Source organism: Annulohypoxylon truncatum (assembly GCF_022578515.1).
Source record: "Annulohypoxylon truncatum strain CBS 140777 unplaced genomic scaffold F4807scaffold_5, whole genome shotgun sequence".
Classification (NCBI taxonomy): Eukaryota; Fungi; Ascomycota; class Sordariomycetes; order Xylariales; family Hypoxylaceae; genus Annulohypoxylon; species Annulohypoxylon truncatum.
Genome location: NW_025953791.1, coordinates 1009983 through 1033922, shown reverse-complemented (window position 1 = coordinate 1033922; position 23940 = coordinate 1009983). Strand labels below are relative to the sequence as shown.

At 48.6% G+C, this 23940-nt stretch overlaps 12 protein-coding genes across 12 annotated transcripts; 8 read left to right on the top strand and 4 right to left on the bottom strand.

The window, feature by feature from the left end:
* Nucleotides 1-14: 14 nt before the first annotated feature.
* F4807DRAFT_312615 (DNA repair protein rad-5) lies at nucleotides 15-3988 on the bottom strand. Its single transcript, XM_047995079.1, has 3 exons — nucleotides 1679-3988; nucleotides 542-1621; nucleotides 15-462 (listed from the first exon to the last, which is right to left on the bottom strand). The coding sequence occupies exons 1-3, from the start codon at nucleotides 3904-3906 to the stop codon at nucleotides 384-386; spliced, it is 3387 nt and encodes a 1128-aa protein (XP_047857667.1). The 5' UTR covers nucleotides 3907-3988; the 3' UTR covers nucleotides 15-383.
* Nucleotides 3989-4341: 353 nt separating this feature from the next.
* On the top strand, nucleotides 4342-5889 carry F4807DRAFT_312574 (Squalene/phytoene synthase). The gene is made up of 2 exons (XM_047995077.1): nucleotides 4342-4619; nucleotides 4688-5889. Exons 1-2 carry the CDS (start codon nucleotides 4492-4494, stop codon nucleotides 5655-5657), a joined length of 1098 nt encoding a protein of 365 aa, XP_047857666.1. The 5' UTR covers nucleotides 4342-4491; the 3' UTR covers nucleotides 5658-5889.
* F4807DRAFT_312595 (RmlC-like cupin domain-containing protein) lies at nucleotides 5823-6975 on the top strand. The gene is made up of 2 exons (XM_047995078.1): nucleotides 5823-6614; nucleotides 6726-6975. The coding sequence occupies exons 1-2, from the start codon at nucleotides 6122-6124 to the stop codon at nucleotides 6791-6793; spliced, it is 561 nt and encodes a 186-aa protein (XP_047857665.1). The 5' UTR covers nucleotides 5823-6121; the 3' UTR covers nucleotides 6794-6975.
* Nucleotides 6976-7521: 546 nt separating this feature from the next.
* On the top strand, nucleotides 7522-9375 carry F4807DRAFT_312571 (cytochrome P450). Its single transcript, XM_047995076.1, has 2 exons — nucleotides 7522-7820; nucleotides 7881-9375. Exons 1-2 carry the CDS (start codon nucleotides 7642-7644, stop codon nucleotides 9259-9261), a joined length of 1560 nt encoding a protein of 519 aa, XP_047857664.1. The 5' UTR covers nucleotides 7522-7641; the 3' UTR covers nucleotides 9262-9375.
* Nucleotides 9376-10315: 940 nt separating this feature from the next.
* On the bottom strand, nucleotides 10316-11911 carry F4807DRAFT_457228 (uncharacterized protein; the record flags this gene model as incomplete). Its single annotated transcript, XM_048001008.1, has 1 exon — nucleotides 10316-11911. One exon carries the CDS (start codon nucleotides 11909-11911, stop codon nucleotides 10316-10318), a length of 1596 nt encoding a protein of 531 aa, XP_047857663.1.
* A 720-nt stretch (nucleotides 11912-12631) lies between these two features.
* On the top strand, nucleotides 12632-13063 carry F4807DRAFT_471600 (uncharacterized protein; the record flags this gene model as incomplete). Its single annotated transcript, XM_048002935.1, has 1 exon — nucleotides 12632-13063. The coding sequence occupies one exon, from the start codon at nucleotides 12632-12634 to the stop codon at nucleotides 13061-13063; it is 432 nt and encodes a 143-aa protein (XP_047857662.1).
* A 90-nt stretch (nucleotides 13064-13153) lies between these two features.
* Nucleotides 13154-13749, top strand: F4807DRAFT_471599 (uncharacterized protein; the record flags this gene model as incomplete). Its single annotated transcript, XM_048002934.1, has 2 exons — nucleotides 13154-13649; nucleotides 13715-13749. 2 exons carry the CDS (start codon nucleotides 13154-13156, stop codon nucleotides 13747-13749), a joined length of 531 nt encoding a protein of 176 aa, XP_047857661.1.
* A 153-nt stretch (nucleotides 13750-13902) lies between these two features.
* Nucleotides 13903-15168, bottom strand: F4807DRAFT_413064 (alpha/beta-hydrolase). Its single transcript, XM_047996834.1, has one exon. It carries the CDS (start codon nucleotides 14966-14968, stop codon nucleotides 14006-14008), a length of 963 nt encoding a protein of 320 aa, XP_047857660.1. The 5' UTR covers nucleotides 14969-15168; the 3' UTR covers nucleotides 13903-14005.
* A 765-nt stretch (nucleotides 15169-15933) lies between these two features.
* Nucleotides 15934-17285, top strand: F4807DRAFT_312558 (uncharacterized protein). Its single transcript, XM_047995075.1, has 2 exons — nucleotides 15934-15940; nucleotides 15994-17285. Exon 2 carries the CDS (start codon nucleotides 16272-16274, stop codon nucleotides 17187-17189), a length of 918 nt encoding a protein of 305 aa, XP_047857659.1. The 5' UTR covers nucleotides 15934-15940; nucleotides 15994-16271; the 3' UTR covers nucleotides 17190-17285.
* A 1285-nt stretch (nucleotides 17286-18570) lies between these two features.
* On the top strand, nucleotides 18571-20410 carry F4807DRAFT_413060 (uncharacterized protein). The gene is made up of 3 exons (XM_047996833.1): nucleotides 18571-19374; nucleotides 19457-19578; nucleotides 19719-20410. Exons 1-3 carry the CDS (start codon nucleotides 18945-18947, stop codon nucleotides 19983-19985), a joined length of 819 nt encoding a protein of 272 aa, XP_047857658.1. The 5' UTR covers nucleotides 18571-18944; the 3' UTR covers nucleotides 19986-20410.
* Nucleotides 20411-20522: 112 nt separating this feature from the next.
* On the bottom strand, nucleotides 20523-21503 carry F4807DRAFT_312525 (uncharacterized protein). Its single transcript, XM_047995074.1, has one exon. The coding sequence runs from the start codon at nucleotides 21402-21404 to the stop codon at nucleotides 20589-20591; it is 816 nt and encodes a 271-aa protein (XP_047857657.1). The 5' UTR covers nucleotides 21405-21503; the 3' UTR covers nucleotides 20523-20588.
* Nucleotides 21504-22598: 1095 nt separating this feature from the next.
* F4807DRAFT_413053 (40S ribosomal protein S19) lies at nucleotides 22599-23846 on the top strand. The gene is made up of 4 exons (XM_047996832.1): nucleotides 22599-22787; nucleotides 23032-23095; nucleotides 23157-23462; nucleotides 23521-23846. Exons 1-4 carry the CDS (start codon nucleotides 22755-22757, stop codon nucleotides 23568-23570), a joined length of 453 nt encoding a protein of 150 aa, XP_047857656.1. The 5' UTR covers nucleotides 22599-22754; the 3' UTR covers nucleotides 23571-23846.
* The last annotated feature ends 94 nt before the right edge of the window (nucleotides 23847-23940 follow it).

The window sequence follows — 23940 nt, the reverse complement described above, 5'->3', positions numbered from 1 at the left end:
TGGGTTCAGTCTTGTGGGATGGAGAGCGCAGAATGCGGGTTAGATATAGAACTTGTATCCATACCTATCTTTGCGGAGATTTTTAGATGTGTGTTGGGATGGTTGGTGGTCATCAATTCTATTTGAATACCTGATCGTGTTCACCTTTTCACGTACGCATCCCGTTAAGCTGTGCATCATGCGAGCCGTGCTCCTCAATTCATGATCAAGAAGCTAATGCCCATGCTTCTACGCCCACTACGGTCTAAGACCAGCCCGATGACGGCCAAGGGATGCTCCCTAATGCAAAGCCATTTCTATCCCGCCATGGGGTATACCGATCATGTCCCTCTATATTATGATAAAAGCAATCCAACTCGTCAAGCTCATTTTATACAGCCAGGTTAACTCAGCAACTCCTTGATATCTTCAACCCTTTGAAGTCTCTTCTCTTCATCTGACATCATGCCTAACGACGTAGCACTAAAAGTAGCGATTGTCAGTAACTGAAAAACATAGGAATGAGGAGTAAGGCGAGGTAAAAAGGGGTAGGGGTGCTTACATGAACTTCTTCCTGTCCTGGACCTTCAACATCCGCTCTTCGACGCTTTCCTTCACGATGAAACGATACACCTTAACCTCATCTTCCTGACCCATTCTATGTACGCGATCGATAGCCTGAGCCTCGACAGCAAAACTCCACCAGGGGTCCATCATAAATACCCGCTTCGCCTGCGTCAGGTTCAATCCTACGCCGCCGGCCCGTAAACTTATCAATAGAATTGTGAATTTGTCCGATTCTCTGAACTCGCTTAGGATGGTAGAGCGAGTCTTCTGGTTAGTAGACCCATCGAGACGGAGAAATCGCATGTTAGCCTTAGTTAGTGCAGGTTCGATGAGTGACATGAAGGACGTAAATTGGCTGAACACTACTGATTTGATACGAGGGTGTTCTCTGCGCAGGTCACGTAGATGCTTCATTAGAGCAACGACTTTGGAAGAAGACTCGTTAGTGCCTAGTCTCTGCAAGCTGATCTTCGGTGCTGTGTGAAATGCGTCTGGATCATCATGCCGAACCACCTCGAATAAATCACGGCCGTTTATAGGCTCGCGACAGTTGAAACATTTTGGTACCTGGTGATGGTCCGTGCTATGCTTGATGAAATCCAGGAGGCATTTCTTGCAAGCAGAATGCCAGCAGCCAGTAACTGTCTGATCGATCATAGGCTCTTCGGAACAAATGGGGCATTCGTTCACAGCTTCATCCTTAATTTGTTGGAGAACGTGTGCACCAAAAGCATTGATATCTTTTTCTTCGCCAGTAGTCGCGGTGAACTTCTCGATTAGAGACTGAAGGTCCATGTCATCGCCGAGTCCTGCGGCGGCGTCCGCTTCTGCGCCAGCCATCTCCTCTTCGGCGACTATATCTTGATTTCTCACCATGATTGGGTGACAACATGTCTGGCGTAAACGAAGAATCTGAGCAAAGATGGTGGTGTATGCCTTCATGACAGTACCCTTCTCAACATTGGCAGAGAGCGTACGCTTAGCCCTGGTGAAGATGTGGTCATATACAGCTCGCTCAGCCTCGGACAGTTCAACCTCGACGATTTCCATTGACTTTGGGGGTAGGGGGACGAGACTAAGTAGGATCAGTACCGTATCTTTCAAATTTAATAAGTACAGGGTCACGACTTACGGTAGTCCTTCCGGAGTCTTCATGTCTTTGGTTCTCCTCATCACCAAAGGCTCCAATACTGTCTGTACCACGTCAAGAGCGCGCACGAAGTTCTTAGACTCAAACGGAACGGTGATAAAAGTTCGCCAGAAGGAAAAGTTGTTCCAAGGTTCCACTCTAAGGAACCTAACTAAACTGAACAGGTCCTCTAGGCGATTCACGATAGGGGTTCCAGTGAGAACCCATCGGTGGGTGGCTGAAAGGTCGTAACAAGCCTTGGCTGTCTTCGACTGCCGATTTTTTATAGTATGAGCTTCGTCGAGGATGATACGGAAGAAATCCAACGAGAATAAGCCGTTATGCAGGTCTTTATATAGACCATGCTTAGAAGCAATCTGAGTATATTCGGATAATACCACTCCATAACTTGTGATTACGACGTCAGGGGCAGAAGCAAGATTATCCTCGCAACATAAAGCTTGAAGGTTGTCTGTCTTCTCGGTGCCATAATAAACAATAGACTTCAGTGTGCCTTCTTTTGACGCATTTTCTGCTTCACTTTGCCACTGGGCGAGCAACGACATAGGGGCAATGACCAGAGTCGTCTTTGGTGCAGGGACGACGCCAGATCTAGAAAAGGTTCTTCGCAGACCATTCATAGCATTATGTGATCTATCTCCGCCTTGGATAGCGGCCTCGGACTTGTGGGAATGAATGAGACTCAGCATTTGGATTGTCTTGCCGAGGCCCATCTCATCGGCAAGGATACCGCCCAGGCAGTGCTGTTCTTGGACAGGGAAATCCAGAGACATCTCGCCAGAATAGGGGTTCATGTAAAAATTGGGCTGGCCATCAACTTGAGGAAGTTCTTGATCATCGACATCCTTCGTTGGCCAGGTATATTCTTCCCAAAGTGGGTGCATTGAAGCTTCGCGAACCTCGTTCTTCCGATCCTTTTCTTTAGCCAACATCCAATGTAGCGATTGCTTTTGGTAGGGACGGAGAGTCATATTGAAAGTCTCTGCCGGCTCAGCTTCGGGTGTATTAAAATCAAATGATTGAGCCTTCCGATAAAGAGCGTCTAGTTGATCTTGCTCAAGTTCTTGTCCTTCTTCGGCGTCTTCAGCCGGTGGAGATGAGCTTGGAGTCCCTTGATTGCTAGACTTCGTCTCGTTGCTCTTCTTGTCAGTCTCAACGGCAGAAAGAAGGCCTTGTCTCGCACTTCTAGTGGCGGTTGCGTTGCCTCTTGTCGGGTCGAGGTTGATCTCCTGGAACAATCGCACAAGTGACACTTGACGCAGGCGTAGATTACGTTCCTCGCTCGTTTCCTTCTCCTCGAAAAGGCCGGTTGAGCGGTTATCTGATAATTGGAAGCCCGCGTTTTGAAAAGCAGAACTCATCAAGAAGCATCGCAGCTGTAGGAATACGGTATCATTCGTCCTCAACCTCTCTGGTGCATATACACAGCTACCTTCGAATTTGCAAACATTTTGATCCATAAGCGAGGATACCCAATTTGCAGTATCTTTTGCTAGCCTACCAATCTCGGTCCCTCGAGCATCGGTGAAGCGTACGATTACATCAACCCTCCTAGCCGCAGCCGAATTGGCTCGGGGGTTTGGCACCAGTGTACCTGTTTTGCTCTTGATGGTTAAGCTTGGTGGTATAATTTTCTGGCGCTCGATCTTGACACTGTCTCCGTGTTTGATAAGGTTCGTCCCACTTCGAGTAGCCCACCCCTCCACACCGAAAGCGCCTATATAACGACTAGTCATCGAAGGTTGTGACTGCGAGGGCCGTACCGGTAGAGGGCGAGGTTCCTTATAGTTGTCGGTTTGAACTGTTGGTGGTGTTCGGGGGAGAAAAGGAGCTGCGGTTGTATTTAAACGTTTAGGGGTGCGGTATTTCTTCCAGGTGCCGTCGAAGTACATGTTGACAGCTTGCTCGAGATCATTTCCACAATTACTCCCAATAATGCTCAGAGCCTCGGAATCGACCTGGTCGCCAACAATGCTTTGGAATGCATTTCCGTCGAAACTAGTATTATTATCTGAGGCGGAAGAAGGCTTTACCGAGAATGCACCAGCAGTATTTGTGATGGGCGTCTGGTTAGCGGCATTGTCGACCGCCTTCTCTGCAAGAGGCGGCTTTCTTTGTAAACATTGTGGGGTTGGATCATTTTCTTCCTCTGGGTCTGCAAAGAACCTCCTTTTCTTGAAAGGGGGTTCTCCCGATGCTTCCAAGTTCATGGTGAAGTCATCGGAACACTTGCAAATGGCAAGCAGAGAATATGCCTTATATGAAGGTTGAACAATAAAAAGGAGTTTGAACGAGTAGATTAGGTTCGTGAATGGCGGGACTAGTCTATCGTTTGACAATTAAGTGAAATAATTAGTCAGCGGAGGAATTTTGGTCAATGATGGAAGAAATCGGCTAGCAAAAGAACTAATCGCCGATAAGTAAACGTAAAGCAGGCACAAGAGCTCCTAGTGTCACGAAAAGGAAGCGTTGATGCCTTCCAGGTAGACGGCAGAGCACGTCGCGTCGAGATTTCCTAATTAGTAATTAATAGCACCAGACGCGATCCCCTTAACGCGGGTCATCATGTGATCACGTCTCAATTAAAGTTAAAAGTGGAAATATCAGATCCCTGTAAAGGCCCCACATCCCGCTCAACGTGATATCATTTTTACTCTACTGAGCTCATCCTTGCCATCGGGAAGCCACCAATTGCAGAAGTCCGATTTAGAGAATTTCTATCTCGAAATTCTTAGTCCTCGACATTGAGCATACCAAGACCATGGACCGATTATAAAGGATAATCTCAATTGCTTATGTATCGTGCAATTCGAGCACGACAGGGCCTTAGCTGGCCTAGACACCTTTTACGATCTTCGCGAAGATGTTACGTCACTGATGTCGAAATAGAAAAGGCGCGGCAATATTGTATTGCGCAGCTGAGGTACGGATGAGGGCTTCTACAACGCACATTCATATAACACTACGAAGCTATAAGACTAATTGAAATAGACAGTCAGACTACGATTCTTATTTGATTCGGAATCTGTTGCCCAAGTCGCGGCAAGACATCTACGATGCATTACGAGCATTCAATCTTGAGCTGGTGCGACTCCCCGAGCTCGTTTCCAACCCGACGATCGGTCAATTGCGAATGCAATTCTGGCGAGATGCCGTGAACAACACATTCTCTGGCAAGCCGCCAAAAGAACCAATCATGATCCTATTATATAAGGTCATCAAGGAGCTTACCGAGAAAGGTGGCGCACCTAGCTCTATCAAGTTCTGGCTGCTACGCCTGATCAATACTCGGGAGAAGTATATGGATAATCGGCCGTTCCCCAGCTTAGCTTCGTTAGAGGAATATGCGGAAAATACATATTCAACGCTTATGTATTCGAACCTGGCAGCACTCCCTATCCAATCCATGCATATGGATCACTTAGCCAGCCACATTGGCAAGGCGTGCGGTATAGTAGCTGTTCTGAGGGGCATACCGATCTTGGCAGCGCCTTCACCACCTGTGAAGTCCCCTGGGGGAGCTAGCGTAGGTAGCGGCAGGAACCCCGTCCTATTATTGCCTCTCGATGTCATGGCGGAAACGGGTCTGAAGGAGGAAGAAGTTTATCGCAACGGTCCTCAAGCAGACGGTTTCCAAGATGCCGTCTTCAAAGTCGCCACCCGGGCTAATGATCATCTTATTACCGCAAGAGAGATGTTGAAAAACCTCCAGGCGGGACAGAATCCGGGTCACGAATACGAGCACCATGGTGAAGAGCAACACGAATATCCGTTAGTAGCTGTTGGAGACGATGACACAAAGAGGGACCTTCGTCGGGGGTTTGGCGTCCTATTGGAAGGTGTCCCGGTCGGCGATTATTTGACGAGGCTTGAAGCTCAAAACTTCGACCCTTTCATGGTGAAAAGTAGCTGGAAGCTCCCATGGCGACTATGGAGGGCAGCCAAAACTCAACAAATATGAAACCAAAGTTACCATTTCATTGAGTGGTATATATACTACAATCACGAGTAAGCGATTTCTCATGTAAGACATATATGTAAAATATCTTGGCATAGTAACAAACAATTATCACATCATTTAGCCATCTATCCTTAAATCCGACTACGATAATGTTCAGTTTGCTTCTTTAGTACCTCATCTGATGTAAGGGACCGAAATATTCACTCATATCCGAAATTCGCATGAGCGATCCCTGGCCGGGCGCCACATTGGGACATGCGTCAGCATCACCGCTGCCTTTGTTTTGATTATGAACAGCGCAAATCGCCAACGCTCCTGCCATTCAGCTCTTATGACGGCTTATTAAACCTTACCTCAATTCATTCCAACTTATCGCATTCTAAATTCGTAATCGTTGTTTCTTAAAACTATCTCACCTACCTACTTGCCGTCAAAGTCCGCAGATCTCCAGGTAGCAGAACGCCATGCGATTCAATTCCGCATTTCTCGGCCCTCTAGGCCTGCTGATCGCATCCCCAATCGGCGCCACTACCGCGTACCCCAACTCCTCCATCCCAATCGACCAGCGCAGCGCGGCCGAGGTCGTCGCACAGCTGAACCTCATCCCCAACGACGAGAAAGGGTACTACCTCCAAACCTTCGAGGACCCGGAATCCGTGATCCGGACGGCGGCGAACGGCACGCAGTCGACGCGGTCCGCCAGCACCCTCATCTACTACCTGCTCGAGGGCAGCGCGGGCAGCTCGTACTGGCACCGCGTCGACGCCGTCGAGGTCTGGCACTACTACGCGGGCGCGCCGCTGACCCTGTCGCTGTCGCGCAACGACGGCGCGCCGCCCGTCGAGAAGCTGCTCGGCCCCGACGTGTTCGACGGCCAGCAGCCGCAGGTCCCGATTCCGAAGGGCACGTGGCAGAGCGCGCTGTCGCATGGGGCGTGGACTTTGGTCGGGACTACCGGTAAGAAACTTATCTCTATCTTCGTTTATAAAAAAATATAATAAATTTGTTTTCCTTTTCCCTTGTCCGTTGGGGAAAGTTGTACGATGAAAGCTGACGGCGATGACGTAGTGGCGCCGGGGTTTGTCCCGGACGGTGTGGAACTTGCGCCTCCCGGCTGGGAACCAAATGGAGCTTGAGACGGTAACTTGAAATACAGATATCAATTACGATAATTAGACATTAGATGGGTTCGGAAATTTTACCGTTTCCGCCGTACTCACATAGAATATTGAAAAGTTTCGTTTCTACTCTATTCACTATTCGCTATATTAATAAGGTTATACCTAAACGGAGATATAGCAATTTCCCAGGCACGTTTTACCACGACTCAAGATTATTCATACCTACTTACAGAGTACCTATATTTGAATAATCGCGGCACGTATTAGTCAACCTTATCCGACATGTGTACTTCTTTGAGCTCTTTCTGGTAGTCATCGCCTAGGATTAGGCGAGCTATCGCATGTATCATCTCATACACATCGGCGGTTTTGCATACAAATGTTGAAGTGTTGGTATGGAAGCCTCAAGGATTGGAAGTTCTGGCATCCAGAAATAGAGTCCCCCATACGGCTTCCTTCTTCTTTCGGGCTTTCTGTCTTTTGGCATCGCCTGACACTGACAAATATTCAACACATCCCATGCTGTCGACCTGCGGGTATGGTACCCCACCACCCACAGGTGTTGGTGTTGTATATGCCCGTCCCTTGCTTCTTCTTGGTAAGTGTTAGAACAAATATGTAGCGTGGCAGCCAACAAGCCACTACGGAATCCTTTCGTTCTCGATACTGCGGCACATCTCGTGTGTGTCTACTTACTTCTCCACCAACTAAGATCATAGCGCTCGATCATCCGTTCTTTCACCACCCCTCTCTCCCCTCTTCGTCGCTCTTGATGTCTTCGATCGACTGAATACCACCGCTCAGCGTCCGTCATACAGCTAGCTCGATTGTCGTCAAAGTTGTCCGTATTCTGAGGGCCCAACATGCCCTCTACTCTGGCCCTGGCGGCGACAGCAATCGCCGTCATCTATTCCTTCCTCCGTGCCCTCGTCTATCTCAGACATGATTCCCGAGAACCCAAGCCCATCGTTGGCGCCATCCCCTATCTCAGTCCCCTCTTAGGCATGCTGATCGAACAGGACAAGTTCTATAAGCGAATGAGGTACAGCCCAAAGCTCATGTTGCCCCTGGCAGGCTGCTGATGCTGATATGAGCTGAGCAGAGACGAGACCCATCTGCCCATTTACACGCTGAATATACCGGGCGTACCTGTCTACATTGTCAATTCGCTTGAGGTGCTCCAGCGCGTAGACCGCCACATCGATACCCTACCTTTCGCCCCTATGAAAGCCCGGACATGCAAGAAGGTCTGCAGCGTCAGTCAAGCTGGTATCAGCAAGATATATGGGAACAACCTCTTGGCGCAGGACGGCTATCTGAACAGTCACCAACGCGCCTCCGCCCAAGCCGGCGCACCGGGCGCCAGTCTGAATGCTCTCTCACGGTCAGCAAGCAAGGTTTTTGCCGCTGCTTTCGATCGAGTCGAGGCACGAGGCCGCACGGCCGTGGATCTGTATGAATTCGTCCACGACGCAACATTCAACGCCACGACGGACGCCATGTACGGTCCCCACAACCCTTTCCGTACCGAGAAGAACCTCAACGACTGGGCCATCTTCGAAGCCGGACTGCCAATGCTGTTCCTCGGCTTTCTGCCCAAAATCCTGGCGAGAAGGGCGTGCAAGGCAAGGCAACGCCTAGTCGCAGCTTTCATCGACTATTTCGGCAACGAGAAACACCTTGACGGCGGCTCTCTTTTCGTCCAGCTCACGAACAGAGTTAACGACAGCACCGGCTTGAGCCTAGTGGACAAGGCCCGGATAGAGGTCGGTCAGGTAGCCGCAGCGACTTTCAACACGGCACCGGGTGCGTATTGGTGTGTCTGGGCCATTCTGTCCGATCCCGTCGTGTTCGAGGACTGCAGGAAAGAAGTCATGCGGCTGGTGGACGAGGTAAACGGTACGCACACCATCGACCTCGCGCGCGTGAGGACGGAATGCCCGCTGCTCGTGTCGACCCTGCAGGAAGCCATGAGGTTCTACGGCGCATCTGCCTCGCTGCGCCTCATCTACGAAGACACCATGCTCGGCGACGAGTACCTATTGAAGAAGGGCGGCGCCGTGCTCATGCCCAATGCCTTGTTCCATACCGACGAGACGCTTTGGGGCCCTTCCGTGGGCGAGTTCGATCACACGCGCTTCTTGAAGGCGGGCCGTCGCAAGTCCAGCACCAAGCACCCGGCTGCCGCGTTTCGGGGCTTCGGCGGCGGCCATGTCCTATGTCCGGGGCGGCATCTGGCCAGTACCGAGATGCTGGCCCTGATGGCCCTGATCCTCGCGCGTGTCGATGTCGTTCCCCCTGGGGGCGAATGGCCAGCGGCCCCGATTGGTCTGGCAGCCGGCAGAGCATTGCCTCTGCCAAGTAAGCGGGTGCTCGTTGACTTCATCCCCAGGGCCGCTGGCAAGTGGCGGGTGATATTCACTGATAAAGACAATGGCGGTGTGAATCTTGTAGCGGAAGATATGCACAGTGCCAACGGCTGAAATGATTGGTACTACCTATATTTGAATATCCTAATATCCTACTATCTCAGCCCCTGGGTGTTTTGATGTCTTGACACCCATGGCAAGAAGCAAATAGTTCGGGTTCGATCGCTCTGTGTCTCGGGATCTATATACCTCAAAGTGAATGGCCTTCTAACTCAACTCGATCATGGTGAATGACGCGGCGCGGCTTGTCGGCGTGAAGACTTGGTAGACTGGACCTTGAGTATGAGTTCAAATATATCTCATCTTTTCCTATTCAAACATACTAAGTCGACAGTTAAAAATAATCTACATACATACTCGATAACTTCATTCCAAAGAAAACGGTTTTCCAGCCCCACTACGAAACGGAAGGGGGGCGCTTACAGCATCCAAGGACCAAGGTGGCCGGGGTGGACAGAGACCGGAAAGGTAAGTGGTGGTCGTACCGCATCATGGATGTTTGATATGGCGATAATAATACCGCCTTGTCAAATCATAGGCAGAAGTGTTTTTGCCTGGGGTTTCGACGGCGGGCCATTTGCACTAAATCGCCAAAGCATCGAAACATTTCAGTATTTTACTTTACCTCAAATAACAGCTTGAATAACGCACTTCATAACTTATTACATATATGATTTAATAGAACTTCCAAAGCGCTTTCAAATGGATATAGTAAAGGTAGAGAATAATAAATTCCAACTGTAAATAGAAGCTTTTTAAGGGCTTAACAAAGGCTGAACGAAGGCTCAACGAAGGCTCACCTGCAGCAACAGCCGAACAACAGCTAAACCTATACGAGCCATACAGCAACAAAATTATATCAAGTAATTCAGTAATTGAAGAGCTTCATTTTCATATACGTTATATTATTTTTAACTACCTACTTAGGTTATTAATTATACTTAGGTGTTTGTTATTGTGTTCAAGCTATTGCTTAAGAGCAATCCAATTTATTTGATTGGTTAAGAATGATCACTGTAGATACGTCTCCTTGTAATTATAGCGCTATTAGGCGCTAAGCCTCTTAATAATATAAGAGCTGCACCGAAGAAATACAGCCCTGGAGTAATTATACATTGTGATCAAGGGTTTTGTGGCTTTGGCGGTTTAGCTCATTTAGCGCACCGTCGGGATCCGCTGGCTTCTCTTCAAGTCTTCGTTCATCGAAATACCTGTCGTGTATTAAGTCGAATAAATAACGCCGTCGAAATAACCAATTCTTCTCGTCTTCCGGGAGATTAGTATGATCAGCACCGAGAAATAATAGTTTAGACAGTACTAGGAAGTCGGAATCTTTTGGGATCATGTGTAATGCCAGCTCCAACGGAGTTTTGTGGATTTCATTCCCAATTAATAAGTGTGGATATCTATGCTGTGGTCTGATTCGATATCTAGGATGTGGTATGATATTCATGATATTCAGCTCCAATGCTTCGTGTTCAAAATCAAACGAAGAATTTACTGAGACCCCGGAATTGATTATATCCTCTATCAATTTCAGCTCTCCGGCCTGGATTGCCTGATACAAATGGACTGTAGAGAACCTACAGCCTCGGGAAACGAGACATTGGATAATATCGGAAGAATGGAAACAGATGGCGACGCTCATTGCATCTTCAACGACTTTCGATCGCTCGTCTTCAGACTGTCCTATTTTCCATTGATCCCCCGATAACACGAGTTGGATGACAGGCAAAAAGGTATCGAACTTAGCGGCTTCTCGAACGATATCGCCTACCTCGATTGATAGGCTAGGAGTCAACTTCTCAAGTACCTTCAACGACTGAATTACCCTTCCGGGCGATAGAGTATTGTAGGCATGTTGATAATCACGCCCTGCACCAACATAAGGATCTATCAGCACTTCCATAAGGGATTCTCTAATATTGCTTATTTTCTCGGCATCAGATAGTATGTGAATCGCGTCCAAAAGAGGAAAGATAATATCTTTGTTGGGGAGTACAGAACCAAGGGCCTTAAAAAGCGTTATCAGCTTAAAGTCCTCGCCCTTGTCTCCGTTGTACCAAGGGTGGAGCAACAACGACGAAACAGTTTGAAAGCAACCGTTCTGAACAGCGCATATCAGATCCTCTTCGGGTATTAACGGTAGTCCGTTAGAGACAAAGAAGCATGCGATATCATCATGCCCTGCTTGGCAAGCGGCCATATATTCGTCATTCTCAAACTTCATGGGATATCTTGCTTTGATACCGAATTCGAGAAGGGCTTGTACAACATCCAGCCTTCCTAGTTTCGCCGCTAGATATATTGGTTCAGGAAAGCGAGGAAGGATACCTATTATGTTGCCCAGCGCGCCATACCATTTACCGCGAAGGAAATCCGGGAAGTTCTGTTGATAAATCTTCATGCATTGTCTGATGTAGTCGATATGCTTACCTGTATCGATCGCCTCGAGGAGCAGCGGCTGATGAGTATCGACCGGACTCCGTATACAGCGGGAGGAAGACTTCCCGTTATAGGCACATGTGTTAAGTTTCCAGATTGCCGCCAGACGCTTTACGTCCTGGACTGCCAATTCGGTCACGCCAATGGCGGAATGAACATACTTACAAGTAGAGGAAAACTTGAGAAGCTCCCGCGGGGAGTCTAGGTTATTCCCGATCTCTCGAATCAATTCAACCGGTAAGGTCGAGAGGGGAGCCATCTTGGAGCCTTTCCTGGTATCCATATTTTCCAGGTATGCTTTTCTTGGTAATATGAGTATTGTCATCAGATAGCTGCTAAACCATGGCCTTATATTATACTCAATCGCGAATTTGGAACAAGGGTATTGTTTTCGTAAGACCATTGAATCCCTAAATAATTGGTAGAAGTATTTATTCTAACAGAGGGTTACAATAAACTATCTAGCTAGCTACCCTTTGTTACTTTTAACACTTTATACTTGTTCTAACATAAATTTGACGGAAATTGTTTTGCAAGATTATCAAGGGGGAATGTATATAGGCAGCTTCGTAATACAATGTCCTGGATGATAGGCCGGAAGGTAAAAAGGAAACAAGGTCTTGTATGGGACTAGAAGAGAGGTAAACCTCCTTAGATGAACCTTAGGAAAAAAGTCGCCCTTGATAACCAGAGCTCCGATGCTTCCTACCTATGTACATGCCTGGCACCTACCTATCCATCCATCTATGTAGCTAGGTATGTGCTCTAAAGCTAAAGCTATCTGTGATTACTTCTAACCAGTAGGAAATTTATTAGAGTTTGTAGGTATTTACTAGGTACCTACCTAGGTATACCTAGGTAGTAAATTTAACAACCTTGATACTTTCTCGTCCATATTCATTTTAATTTACGGTTTAACATAGATCTTCTCTCGACTACTAATTATTAAACATACCATATTTGTCATATATGCACAGCAATGAATCCTCCTACTGAGAAGTTAGCAATCTTTGAAGAGGCAATGGAACAGATCTACGGCCCATGCACTCGAGACTGGCAACCCCCTGAGGATCCCCGAAGAGGGCACCGCGGTCGGTATCTCTGGACTGACGCATTCGGCGTCGTCAATTTCATCACCTTGTCTCGCGAGAAGGGAGACCAAAATTCTCGGAAACTCTATCTACAAATGGCCAAACGACTCGCAGAAACAGTGCACTTCATCCTCGCCTGGACTCGAGATGGCCGCTCACGGCTCCGAGGAGCGACTAACGAGGAACCCCTGAAAGGGGGCCTCCGCGCCGGAATGCCCGACCACCTCGACCGTGATATCGATGGCCAATACCACCACTGCCTGACTCTCTGGATGTTCGCGCTGAACCGGCTATCCTTGGCAACTGATGAGCCGCATTAGAATGCGCTTGCCATTCAGCTAGCCAAGGCCATACACCCCCACTTCATTACTACACGGCACGGCCAGGAGAGGGTAGTCTGGAAGGCATCGATGGATATGCAGCGCATCCTCTGCGTTAGCGACGACCATCTAAACGATGCGGTCGGATATTTCATATACCAGCTTCTCCAGAGCACTGCGGAAGACTTTGCCAAGCAGGCGGGTGTTCCTAACAACTCTCCATCGCTAGATGCGGAAATTCAACAGTATTACCGCATCATGACTAACCACGCCATAACCTTCCCAGAAAGCCCCCTGGTCCTTGGTATGAGCCTGTGGCTAAGCCATTTTGACCGCTCAGCGGCATGGTCGCGCAACCTTTCCGAAGCCGGTCTTCTAGCCGTATGCGACAACTTCCTCGACAAGCACCCGTCCATCGCTTGGGGGCAGAGTCAGTTTCGGGACTTCTTTGCCTGCTTGGGCATCAAGTGCTACCTGAATGATCCGAGCCAGCCTTTACAGATGGGGTTGGAGGCTATACTAGATTCATGGGAGGACAAGGGGCCAACCAATTTGGCCATGTTTGCTGCGGCATTGATTCCTGGGGGTGAGTAATGTTGAACAGCGGAAGATTTTGATCAACGGGTATAGAAGACTGACAATATCATGTAGCGTTTCGAAAGGAATTCTTTGCCGATAAAAGGTGACTCTCGATTGGAGATTAAGAACTGTGTTCAATTATCCAAGTAGCTACCTGTTCAAAGGGTAAAGGACAAATATAAGTTTTGGAAGGCAAGATACCTAGGTAGGTAACCGGTAGACATGCGAGTTGCTCAGCATCGAATGGTCACATAGATTACGTTAGCATCAAATTGAGGCCTCTAGATTCTATTTAGTTCACCGTAGCTGCGGCATGACATTGCTGAACAACTTAGCTGAAAGTGCAATCTCCGTTACTTAGCTTTATTGGGTCCAGACTCTATACACGATACGGGCAACCTCTCCTGTCGTAGCACCACGTACGAAACCATGGTTAGCTTCCTTGACGACCTCGACGTCGTCAAATCCAAGGTCGATTAGTTGAGCCTTGCTACAGATAACATCCAATTCCGCAACGACTCCGATCTTTCTTATCGGCGACCGCGCGAACCTGCGAAAGTCGTCCTCGCAACCAGAAACACCGCCTTCTCGAAACATGCTTAGAACGCTATGAGGATATCCCGGGTGCTCTCGCAGCTCCCATTCCCGAAGCAATTCGGCGACGACTTCGCCAGCATTCACCCGCTCCCGCCAATCTGCCGGGATGACGAGTGGCCCCCCTTCAAGCCAATCTAACACGGCGTCTATCGCCTGCCCCTCTCTGCCCTCCGAATTATCCAAGAGGTCTTGCACCCGCTCACCCCAAAGCCCCTTATGACACAAGCCAGCAGGCGCCAGCAACGCCACGGACAACGCAATCCAGGGATTGTGCAGCGCAAACCCGACCGCCGTCGACGCGCCGAAAGAATACCCGACGACATGCGCGCGCGTCCACCGCAGGAACCCCAAGACTTGGAATATCTGAAAGTGGAAGATCTGCGGCGTGTGCGCCACCAGGGGCGTGGAGGACAGGCCGTGGCCCCAGAGATCGAAGAGCGCGACGTGGGCATCCGGGTCCAGGGCTTGCAGCTCCTTCGCTAGAGGCCACAGGCCGAGCGCGGGCGTGTTTAGGCCGTGGATGATTAGTACGTGGCGTTCTGATCGGCCTGAGGGAGGGGGCAGCTCGTAGAGAGCGGTGGTCCCTAGGTCGGATTCGAGGTATTGCGGCTGTGGCGGTGCGTCCCTGAATAATGACGTAAGCGATGCATAGCTGGGAGCTCCAATGTCCTTTCTTTGACCCCAGACCATTCGTCGTGGGAGTTTGAGAGGTAGTGACGGCTTTGACATGGTGGCGCCGTCCTCCTGTGTCCGATGTCGCGAAAGCCGGCTGCTCAAACAGTTTTTTATGGCAAGTCTTTAATTGAAATAGGAAGACCAAGTACTAATGAAATTATCTTGAAATATATATATATTTATATGCAAGTAATGTTTATAGTAAACGACTTCCTCCTTACCTAACATATCACGAAGTCGGACGTTAGGTATGGATAGCGCTACTAGGACTACACTATGCCGTACCAGGCGCACCTATGTAGTAAGGCATATATTTCTTTCCAGCCAATCAGGAGCGGTCGGCCATCATGTCTCAGCCGTTATGCGAGAATGCAGGCGGGTTCCCGCCGCTGTCGGCTAGTTGCCGATTTGAGCAGAATAACGGAGCCCTACGCTCCCGCAGCCAAGGTAAGAGTCAGGGGTCGTGCAATGACTACGCCGCCATCATGTAATCATGTACCTTCTTACCTTCAGCGATGGAAAGGTAAAGAGGTACCTAGAGGTAGTTAAAACTTAAAACGTCGCAACTACCTCTCAGGATATCAAAATTAAAGAATCCCGGGGTTCTATGGCAAAGCGCCTGCACGCAACTTACACAGCATAGGAAATTGCGCTTATATTTCAACTTATTTAGACGCCGCAACTTCTTTCCTACGTCATTAGGACTTGCACTTCTTCTAACCAACCTGAGCATATTACTTTTCACTTCCGCGTATAAATACGTTCCTATCCACCTAGTTGCGAAACTTGAACATCTATTTCAATGTTCCGTTTGTTCGTTTGAACTATCTTCTCTAGCTCATTAACCAGTATCCGGTCATTTTCCCCGTTATCCAAGCTTTCTGACGAAATTCACTGACTATAAGAATGTCGGGTAACGAAAAACCTTGCTCTTCAAGGCTTGTGTCAGGGATGGGGTCCTTAGTTGCTGGCTAGTCTCGAGTAGGAGGTAGATACCAGAGGCTTGCCGGTGGCTCGCAATTAGAGGTTGGTAATTAACTCTATTAACGCCCGAACCTCTTCAAAACTAAGAGATAAAGACCTTATATATGCGACTTCCCTAGGTACTTATTGTACTCTGGCACTCTGACTGTTCGAAAGCGCTGCTTTCTGGCCGAGGATAGAGAGCCTACCCAATCAAACATAACAGAAACAACTGAGTGGCTCAGGGATCTATTGCACAGGAAGAATGCGGAGAGGATGAGGGTTATGAGGCCAGAAACCGAAATAAGGATAAATCAGCCTATGGCCACATACGAAGATACAGACTTTGGCAGAGTCAGCACCAAGGAAGCGAATACAACGGGTTATCACCAATATGTTGAAGGAACAGGTTGCGAAACGCCTCGCCACGGATGAGAAGTACGCGCAGGCCAAAGCGCGTTTGGACAAGCTAAATTCTGATATATTCTTCATCCGGTACGAAGACTATTTTGCACGAGCGTGCGACTTCCTGAGGCGGACACTACTTAGGGAGAGAAAGGCAGCCAAAAATCGCCTAAAGAGGCAGATGAAAAAACACAGAAAGTGGGAAAGGGAGGCGATGAACGAAGGCGGACCTAGCAAACCAATCCAACTCAAGCCTTCACATGAAGCAGAACCAGAAGGCGTGACGAAGGATAGCGAGTCACCCCCATCATCACCATCCCAGCTCGACGAGGCGGGGGAGGAAGCAGCAAATACCTTTGTTCACGAACATTGGGCAAAGATAGACGATATCCTGTCTAGAGAAGACACGAAGGTAGCACAATGGGCTTCGAAGAAACTAGATGGGAGGAACGAACTTCCCCCTTCGACCCCAATGATTGACCTCCTCGAGAAGTTGACCGACGACCAGTGTTTCGTCGCGTATCTCGAGGCCCGTAATTCCATTACGAACTATAGCAAAAGGAACGACATAGCCCATTCCCACATCGGGGCTATGATGAAGGAGAACGCCAGCAACAAAGCTGCCAAGCAAATCCAGGAGGATCTACAAAACCTTGCATACATAACATGTATGGACAAGTCAACCCTTGACGCGACTAGGACCGCCATATTTACCACGGCGCGGCTGTTCTTCCAACAACTAAAGATCGACAGGACGACCGGCGAAGTGTTTTCGATGGTCCCATGGCCGAAGGATAAGCATGGAAAGTATATCCGCAAAGAAGAAGAGTCCTCGGTCGGCTACGTCGATCTAGACGAAAACGACTCAGCTAGCGATAGCGAAGACAACAACGATGGCTATTACTAGGCGCCATGACAAGCCTTTCAGCTGGAAGAGCGGGCGTCGCTCTCCCAGCTAGGAGAGACGGTGGCGGCTCGATTGGCGGGTTGGACGAGCAGGAGTATCGAAGCAGACCTTAATATGTAGAAGATGAATTGTCGAAGAAATGTGAAGTATGTTTCTGTCAGGCATTTCAAATACATATTGGAGGACGACATATTATTCGCCCCGGCAGTACATGGTTCGCGTGGACTGGTGATTTCGGATGATGGTAACAACAGGTCTTCGAAGAGGTGTACGACAAGAAGCACCACTTCGGCCCAGTGAGAGTTCGGCCCTTGGGAGACCGTGGGAGGTCTTGCTGAGACCTGTTGGTGGCTGGTCTTGAAGCAGAGTAGACAAAGGGCATTTCCTGTATGTACACCGTAGTCCCTGGTCGAGAAAGTTTAGAGCTCCTCGCGCAATAACGTCGTTGCTTGCCTTCTCTTTAGTTCCGCCTCGTGATAGATGAGATATGATCTAGAAGGCTTTAATGTCCAAAGGTTGGCCACAAACTGCCGAAGACAGCACCCTGCCTTGAACAAAAGACAAGGATTGGAGTATTTTACAAGAATCTCTTGAGCACCAACTATGAGATTCGACCCGGGAGAGGTTCGACGTTTCCAGACCCGAACTCTTTAGAAGGCGATTCAAGTGGACTCCACAGGGGCGCTATCTGGCCAATATATAAAGAAGGCCTTCCGCCCCTTGGAATTAAAGGACTCAGGCGTTAATACAAACCAATATATGTTATCTATCAGCGAGTCTCTTGTTAAGAATATCTCGCTCTTTGACATAGCTAACGACTATAGGTTCCATCCCTGATGAGATACCATACCAGTTCTAATGTAACAGAACCCCTCCCCGAATCTAGCTTCCGAGATATTCATACCTACTAGACATATGATTCCTTCAGCGAATCCAAGGTTAATTCTTCAGTTAACTACACTGACGAAGGTTGTCTTAGGGACCTTCTCTTTTAGGATCAGGTGATGGAACCCTCGAGATATTGCCAGGCTGCAGTACCAAATATGTGTACAATACAGACCGGACTCGAATCTCTAATTATAAGCCAGCCTTTGAGAATACCCTCGTTAAAAAGCGTTTGGCAGATCGAAGAAGACAGTAATATATGGGTAGGGCAGGAGAGGTAGGTATTTCCTACATTACGAAGCATCGAAGAATGGTTTACTGTGGCTATCAGGTGTACATGATCAATTCAGAGCTTTGGACAGCTTCCAATCTTACGATAAATAGGGAAAACGTGCGATTGGCGAATCTATGAGGGACGTGGTACATCTATGTAGGATGCGGCAAGAGGAGCGCTGGGCAAGTGCCGCGACGTTTCCTGTTTCACATCGCATGCCTCGACACCTCAAGTCGCAGAACACCGGGGTCTTTGATCGTCTGATCTCCAATCCCTCTGTTTCTATTTTATCCGCATTTCAATAATTACCTTCTATCCTATTTTTTCTAATTCCACCTCGAATCTTTAAATTGATTTCGCTGGACGCTCATTTAATAGAGAGGCTTAGAGTCTAGACGCGTCATTTAGTTACGACGCCTTTTTTTCCTTCCTTCCTTCTCTTCTTAGCGGGGCGGGATCCTAGCTCCCTTTTTTGGTTTTCGACGCTATAATTTTAATACGTAAGCCATTCCTTCTTACAAGTCGGGCGGCAGAGCCGTTTCCAAGGTTTCAAGTTTCAGAGGCGGAAAGGTAAAAGAAAAAAAAAATAAGAAAAGATGAAGGACGTCAGAAAACAGAAAGATGAATACCGGTCGCTTGACACCGTTCGCGAGGAGGAACACGATGATTCGAGCAGCACGGACGTCGACTTGGAGGCCCTCGATCTGAATGAGAAGGACTACTTGAACGGAGAGTCGCGGACGGAGAAGAAGGAGGACGAAAGCGGGCTCCGCGCCGTTCTTAAGGAGTACTGGTGGATAGTCGACACATTTCTCTTAGTGGTCATCATAGTGCTTCTCCTAGGAAGCAGCTGGACCGGCCACAGCAGATACCACCTATTCGAGGGAGGCGGGGACTTGACGGGGTTCGCGCCGGAATTCTCGCAGAAGATCACGACGTTTTCCCCGGACCCGGGCTTCGTCCCGGAAAACACGTCCGAGTTCTTTTCCAAGGAGACTAAGCAGAAATGGCTGGACCTGGTGCCGAGTAAGTACATACCCAGCCAATTGACAACTGACAAATACATGTGAGAGCAGCAAGCTAATCGGACTTTTCCGCCGTTGAATAGAGGGCCTGGGGTACCTAAAGATCAAGAATGCGGAGAGTTACGATAACCTGCCCGCGCGACTTAACTCATACCCCGGCGAATTCGTCGTCACGTCGTCGATGACGCACCAGCTGCATTGCTTGGTAAATTCCTCCCCGATCCCCCTTACCTCTCTTCTCCTCCCCTCTTCGTCTACCTACGTACGATAGGTAGATCAACCCATGGACACACCTAAGTAGGTATAGTAAGTAGATGAGTAACCTAGCTAACATCCCCCACCCAGTACGCCATCGCCGAAGCCTACTCGGCCCTCACATCAGACGCGAGCCGCGTGCCGAAGGAGACGCCGTGGCACCTGAACCACTGCTTCGACTACCTGCGGCAGAGCATCATGTGCTGCGGCGACGTGGCGCTCGAGGGCGAGCAGACCACCTTCCCCGAGGGCTTCGACGGCAGCGACGGTTGGGACGCCAAGCACGTCTGCAAGAACTACGAGGAGGTGCTGGATTACCTGGAGACGAACCGCGCCGATGACAAGGTGTGGATATAGGTTAGGTTAGGCCGGGCCAGGTTAAGTGCGTTTGAGTGATATAGGTACATATAGTACTTTGGTATATATTGTGCTTAGGTGGGAATTCCGGAGTTCAAATAGCAAGCGGTTCTCTTTTCCTGTCTCGACTTTGCTCAAGTGTGTTCATGTGGGTGTGTGTGGGTGTGTGTCTGTGTGTGTGGTCGTGTGTGTGGTGTAAGATTCCCGGAAGCTCTAGTGGTACTTTTACCGTTGAGCGTTGGGTCGTCTTCACATGTAAAAATGTTCGATGGTTTACCTAAAGTTGACGTGCAAGTTGGAGGTTGCTAAGGTTAAGATTTCAGGTGAGCCGAATAGCTTAAATGAACGGCTGAGTGAAGCATCTCGCCTCCTGAAGACTACATGCTTAGCTCAAGGATAACCCCGCATGGTCAAAACGTCCTGAGTGTTTCCTGTGTGGTTGAGTAATTAGCAGTACCATTTGCGAGTTAAGAGTGAAATAAAGTCTAGAGAGGGTTCCTGGCCAGATTCACACGGGGATGTAAACGAGAGGCACCATGCATGGTGAAGCAGTTGGCTCTATAGTCTATCTTCTATCCGCTCACGCTTGCTCTTCCATGGATTTCAAACCTTAGTTTCCTCTTTTTCATCTTCGTCATCTCTCTCCGTCCATGAGCTGAAGCCTTCGTCAGGTTGGCGATTGGGGTCGTAAATATACAGCGTTGTAACGTCGAGTTTATCAAACTCATCTGGTCGAAGACATGAGGTCACCGTAGCCTCCCCGTCCTTCTGGTAGACCTTTCTTAATCGTAGCTTATGGTCAGATGAGTAATACTCATTGACGATGTAGTTGCCTCCGATTTTGGGTCTCATGTATGGCCGAGGCTCAGGTTCCGTGACGTACCATGGATCCCAGTAGCACGTCATCTCGTCGAGATTAGTTGGAAAATCTTCGATGGTGGTCTCGTGAATCCTCATTCCAAGTTGACTGCGATACTTCTTATCGATCTTCTGCTTAGTGTTGATTGCCTTGGTCTGGTGCCGTTTTAACTCTTGTTGCTTGTAGTATTGTTGTATATGCTTGTTGAGTGTCGCGAGCCCTCGAAGGTAGTCTTTGAGTGACTTCGATGGATGCAGCGACCCAGCTTGTGCGGAGGATGAACAGTTGACATACTCTAGAGGCTCCTCCTGACCCATGCTCCCCTGAACGGAGCTCATTCTGTCCCAGTACATCTCCCAGTACTCAAATACGCGCGTTTCCCAATCTTGAGATAGAGCATCGAGCTCACCATGATACTCAGCCAGGGCATGTGAATCCAAGGTGCGCGTGCTTGGGAAACGCTTCAAGTGAATGTTGCCGAAGCAAGGCAGTCGCCCAAAACGGTGAGTGCTGGAGTTGGAGCTCCGTCGTGAGAGAAGTGAGTAGTTACTGTTATTCATAGCTGATGATTATGAGGATTTCAACGAACGGGAGATGTATAGAGGTGACCGAATGACGATCAGGTCTCGTGGACAGAACCAGATTAAAAGCTAGTAGATACATTGACGATATCGGACAAGCAATGCAATGCATAGAAGTGAAATGCAGAATTGAATCTGCTTAATTTCAGACATGACAGGAAGATCACAGCCAAAACAATGAACAAAGTTCAGTTTATATCAGTTCCGAAGTCTTGTTGCGGCAAGTATAGACTTCTCGAAAGCGCCGGACGACGGAAAGTAGCATCGGAGACATGTATTAGCCATGAATTGGTCCCAACAGAAGATGTTAGCTTTCCGCTAAGAGAAGCACATCGTGAACCTTAAACTGTAAATGAAAGTATAGGTCCGAGTGGCTTCTCTGACTGGACGAAGATCGATTAAGCAGCCGGGAAGCACCGTTTAGATTTCGGTACCGCCAATACCTAGCCCATACCTGGGTAGTACACATGACACTCGTTAGACCTATGAACACGACGTTCAATCCTTATTGATTACCTACCTAGGTAGGTATCAACTTGGTATATCACTGGTAACTGACGTACTGCTAGGTACGTCATTCCTCAGATCTACTGGAAACTATTAGGTTTGGCCATGTAGAATTTCGCTGTTAAATTTTAAGCTTATTAGCCATGCATCTGTACATGTCTACGTACAGGTGGGGACCTGAGCAGTCGTGTTGGAGGAAGCTGCTTGCACCATGTACTAAGAAAAAGAACATTGAGGAGGTTCTTGTATGCCTTGTAGAGTCCATCTTCCAAATAGCAAGGGGCCATCTGGACTTTTAACAAAAGAAGAGTTGTTTATGGTGTATGATATCTGTATATGTTCCAATCTAGGTGCGGCGGGGATGGTTAATATTGAAGAGAGGTAGGTAAAGTAGACCTCAACATTGAAGAGGACTTCATCTAGGAGGAAATACAATATGCTCTTACTGAAGATATTGATATCGGAGCTCATATTTCATTTAACCCTGATAATTCAGGTACAGTGAGATTCGGGATAGGGGTTTCCCCAAAGCCAACGGATCCGCAGCGTCGGGTTGAGGTGGAGGACCGTGTGGATCCTGTGCACGGTCCACTCACTGAATCGTCTATTTTTCCAAAATGGAAGAGTCTGCCCTAATCAGCTTATCTTAACCACAGATCTTAGTGCCCCACATCCAACTCGTCAGAATTACTACCAAATCAATTTCTCCCAAAATTTCAAACCTCACACCTCTCTACCGCACACAGCCAACTTCTTGCGCGACGAAATCAACCGAACCTCCATACACCTTCCACCGACAAAAACAAATCCAATACCGCAAAAATGACTGGCGGTGTTTCCGTTCGCGATGTTGATGTAGGTTTCTTCACCTTTCACATGTAGTTTGCATGCGCCGCCGTGAATGAACTGTGCAACTTCGAAGTCGGCGTTCATTCACGAGCACGAAGCAGAGAGATATCGTCAATCGAGAAATATACCCACCGGAAGCAGCAGCAGCGAGACTTGATGCTAGCAATGGGAAATTCTTGAGAGCAGGCGCGAGGGAGTCGCAAGACTTCTGATGACGGAATATTTGCTGATGGGTTTTCGGATAATGTAGGCGCAAAAGTTCATCAACGCGTATGCCGGCTTCTTGAAGCGACAGGGCAAGCTGCCCATTCCCGGTAAGTTTTATCTCCTCTCCATTAACCATTCCAAAACATCAATACTGATTCGATTGTCCAGGTTGGGTTGATACCGTCAAGACCGGCCCTTCGCGCGAACTCCCCCCTCAGAACATTGACTGGTTCTACGTCCGTGCCGCCAGTGTCGCCCGCCACGTCTACCTACGCAAGACCGTCGGTGTTGGCCGTCTCCGCAAGGTTCACGGTACCGCCAAGAACCGGGGTACTCGCCCCTCCAAGCACGTCGACGGCTCCGGTGCTGTCGACCGCCGAATCCTCCAGGCTCTGGAGAAGATCGGTGTCCTCGAGCAGGACGAGGAGACCGGTGGCCGCCGCATCACCCAGTCCGGCCAGCGAGATCTGGACCGTATGTTTTATCCCAACCCGTTCTAGTCTCTTTTACAACATAAACTAACTTCCTATAGGAATTGCCCAGACCACCGCTGAGGCTGACGAGGAGGAAGATGAGGAATAAATGATGATACCATGCGGGAATGATTCTACTATGGTCTAGGTAGCATAGGTCTCTGGGCACGGCGTCTGAAAATGGCTGGCTGAATGAATTGATTGGCGAATTTTGCATTCGCATTTCCCCATGACAAATCAGAGTTTAACTTAAGTGACTATCTATCTGGGCTATCGTTTCGGGCGCTACATACCTACCTGGGTGTGGATGTGGGTGGGTGTGTGTGTAGATAATGCCGCAACATGAAGGCTCAAGCACATCCATATCAATATGTCCATACACATATATATACGTGACCGTAGAGGTATGTACCCGTGTATCTTGACAATGGTTAAAATCCGGGCTGTTGCCTGGGTAGGTGCGGCAGCTATATCTCTAA

Coding starts and splice junctions, on each gene's coding strand:
- F4807DRAFT_312615 (XM_047995079.1), bottom strand. CDS start 3,906: ATGAACTTGGAAGCATCGGGAGAACCCCCTTTCAAGAAAAGGAGGTTC. Junction 1,622..1,678: donor AAGACTCCGGAAGGACTACC/GTAAGTCGTGAC, acceptor GATCCTACTTAG/TCTCGTCCCCCTACCCCCAA. Junction 463..541: donor CAGGACAGGAAGAAGTTCAT/GTAAGCACCCCT, acceptor CGCTACTTTTAG/TGCTACGTCGTTAGGCATGA.
- F4807DRAFT_312574 (XM_047995077.1), top strand. CDS start 4,492: ATGTATCGTGCAATTCGAGCACGACAGGGCCTTAGCTGGCCTAGACAC. Junction 4,620..4,687: donor TATTGTATTGCGCAGCTGAG/GTACGGATGAGG, acceptor TAATTGAAATAG/ACAGTCAGACTACGATTCTT.
- F4807DRAFT_312595 (XM_047995078.1), top strand. CDS start 6,122: ATGCGATTCAATTCCGCATTTCTCGGCCCTCTAGGCCTGCTGATCGCA. Junction 6,615..6,725: donor GACTTTGGTCGGGACTACCG/GTAAGAAACTTA, acceptor GCGATGACGTAG/TGGCGCCGGGGTTTGTCCCG.
- F4807DRAFT_312571 (XM_047995076.1), top strand. CDS start 7,642: ATGCCCTCTACTCTGGCCCTGGCGGCGACAGCAATCGCCGTCATCTAT. Junction 7,821..7,880: donor AAGTTCTATAAGCGAATGAG/GTACAGCCCAAA, acceptor TGAGCTGAGCAG/AGACGAGACCCATCTGCCCA.
- F4807DRAFT_413064 (XM_047996834.1), bottom strand. CDS start 14,968: ATGTCAAAGCCGTCACTACCTCTCAAACTCCCACGACGAATGGTCTGG.
- F4807DRAFT_312558 (XM_047995075.1), top strand. CDS start 16,272: ATGTTGAAGGAACAGGTTGCGAAACGCCTCGCCACGGATGAGAAGTAC.
- F4807DRAFT_413060 (XM_047996833.1), top strand. CDS start 18,945: ATGAAGGACGTCAGAAAACAGAAAGATGAATACCGGTCGCTTGACACC. Junction 19,375..19,456: donor ATGGCTGGACCTGGTGCCGA/GTAAGTACATAC, acceptor GCCGTTGAATAG/AGGGCCTGGGGTACCTAAAG. Junction 19,579..19,718: donor CGCACCAGCTGCATTGCTTG/GTAAATTCCTCC, acceptor TCCCCCACCCAG/TACGCCATCGCCGAAGCCTA.
- F4807DRAFT_312525 (XM_047995074.1), bottom strand. CDS start 21,404: ATGAATAACAGTAACTACTCACTTCTCTCACGACGGAGCTCCAACTCC.
- F4807DRAFT_413053 (XM_047996832.1), top strand. CDS start 22,755: ATGACTGGCGGTGTTTCCGTTCGCGATGTTGAT. Junction 23,096..23,156: donor GGGCAAGCTGCCCATTCCCG/GTAAGTTTTATC, acceptor TCGATTGTCCAG/GTTGGGTTGATACCGTCAAG. Junction 23,463..23,520: donor CGGCCAGCGAGATCTGGACC/GTATGTTTTATC, acceptor AACTTCCTATAG/GAATTGCCCAGACCACCGCT.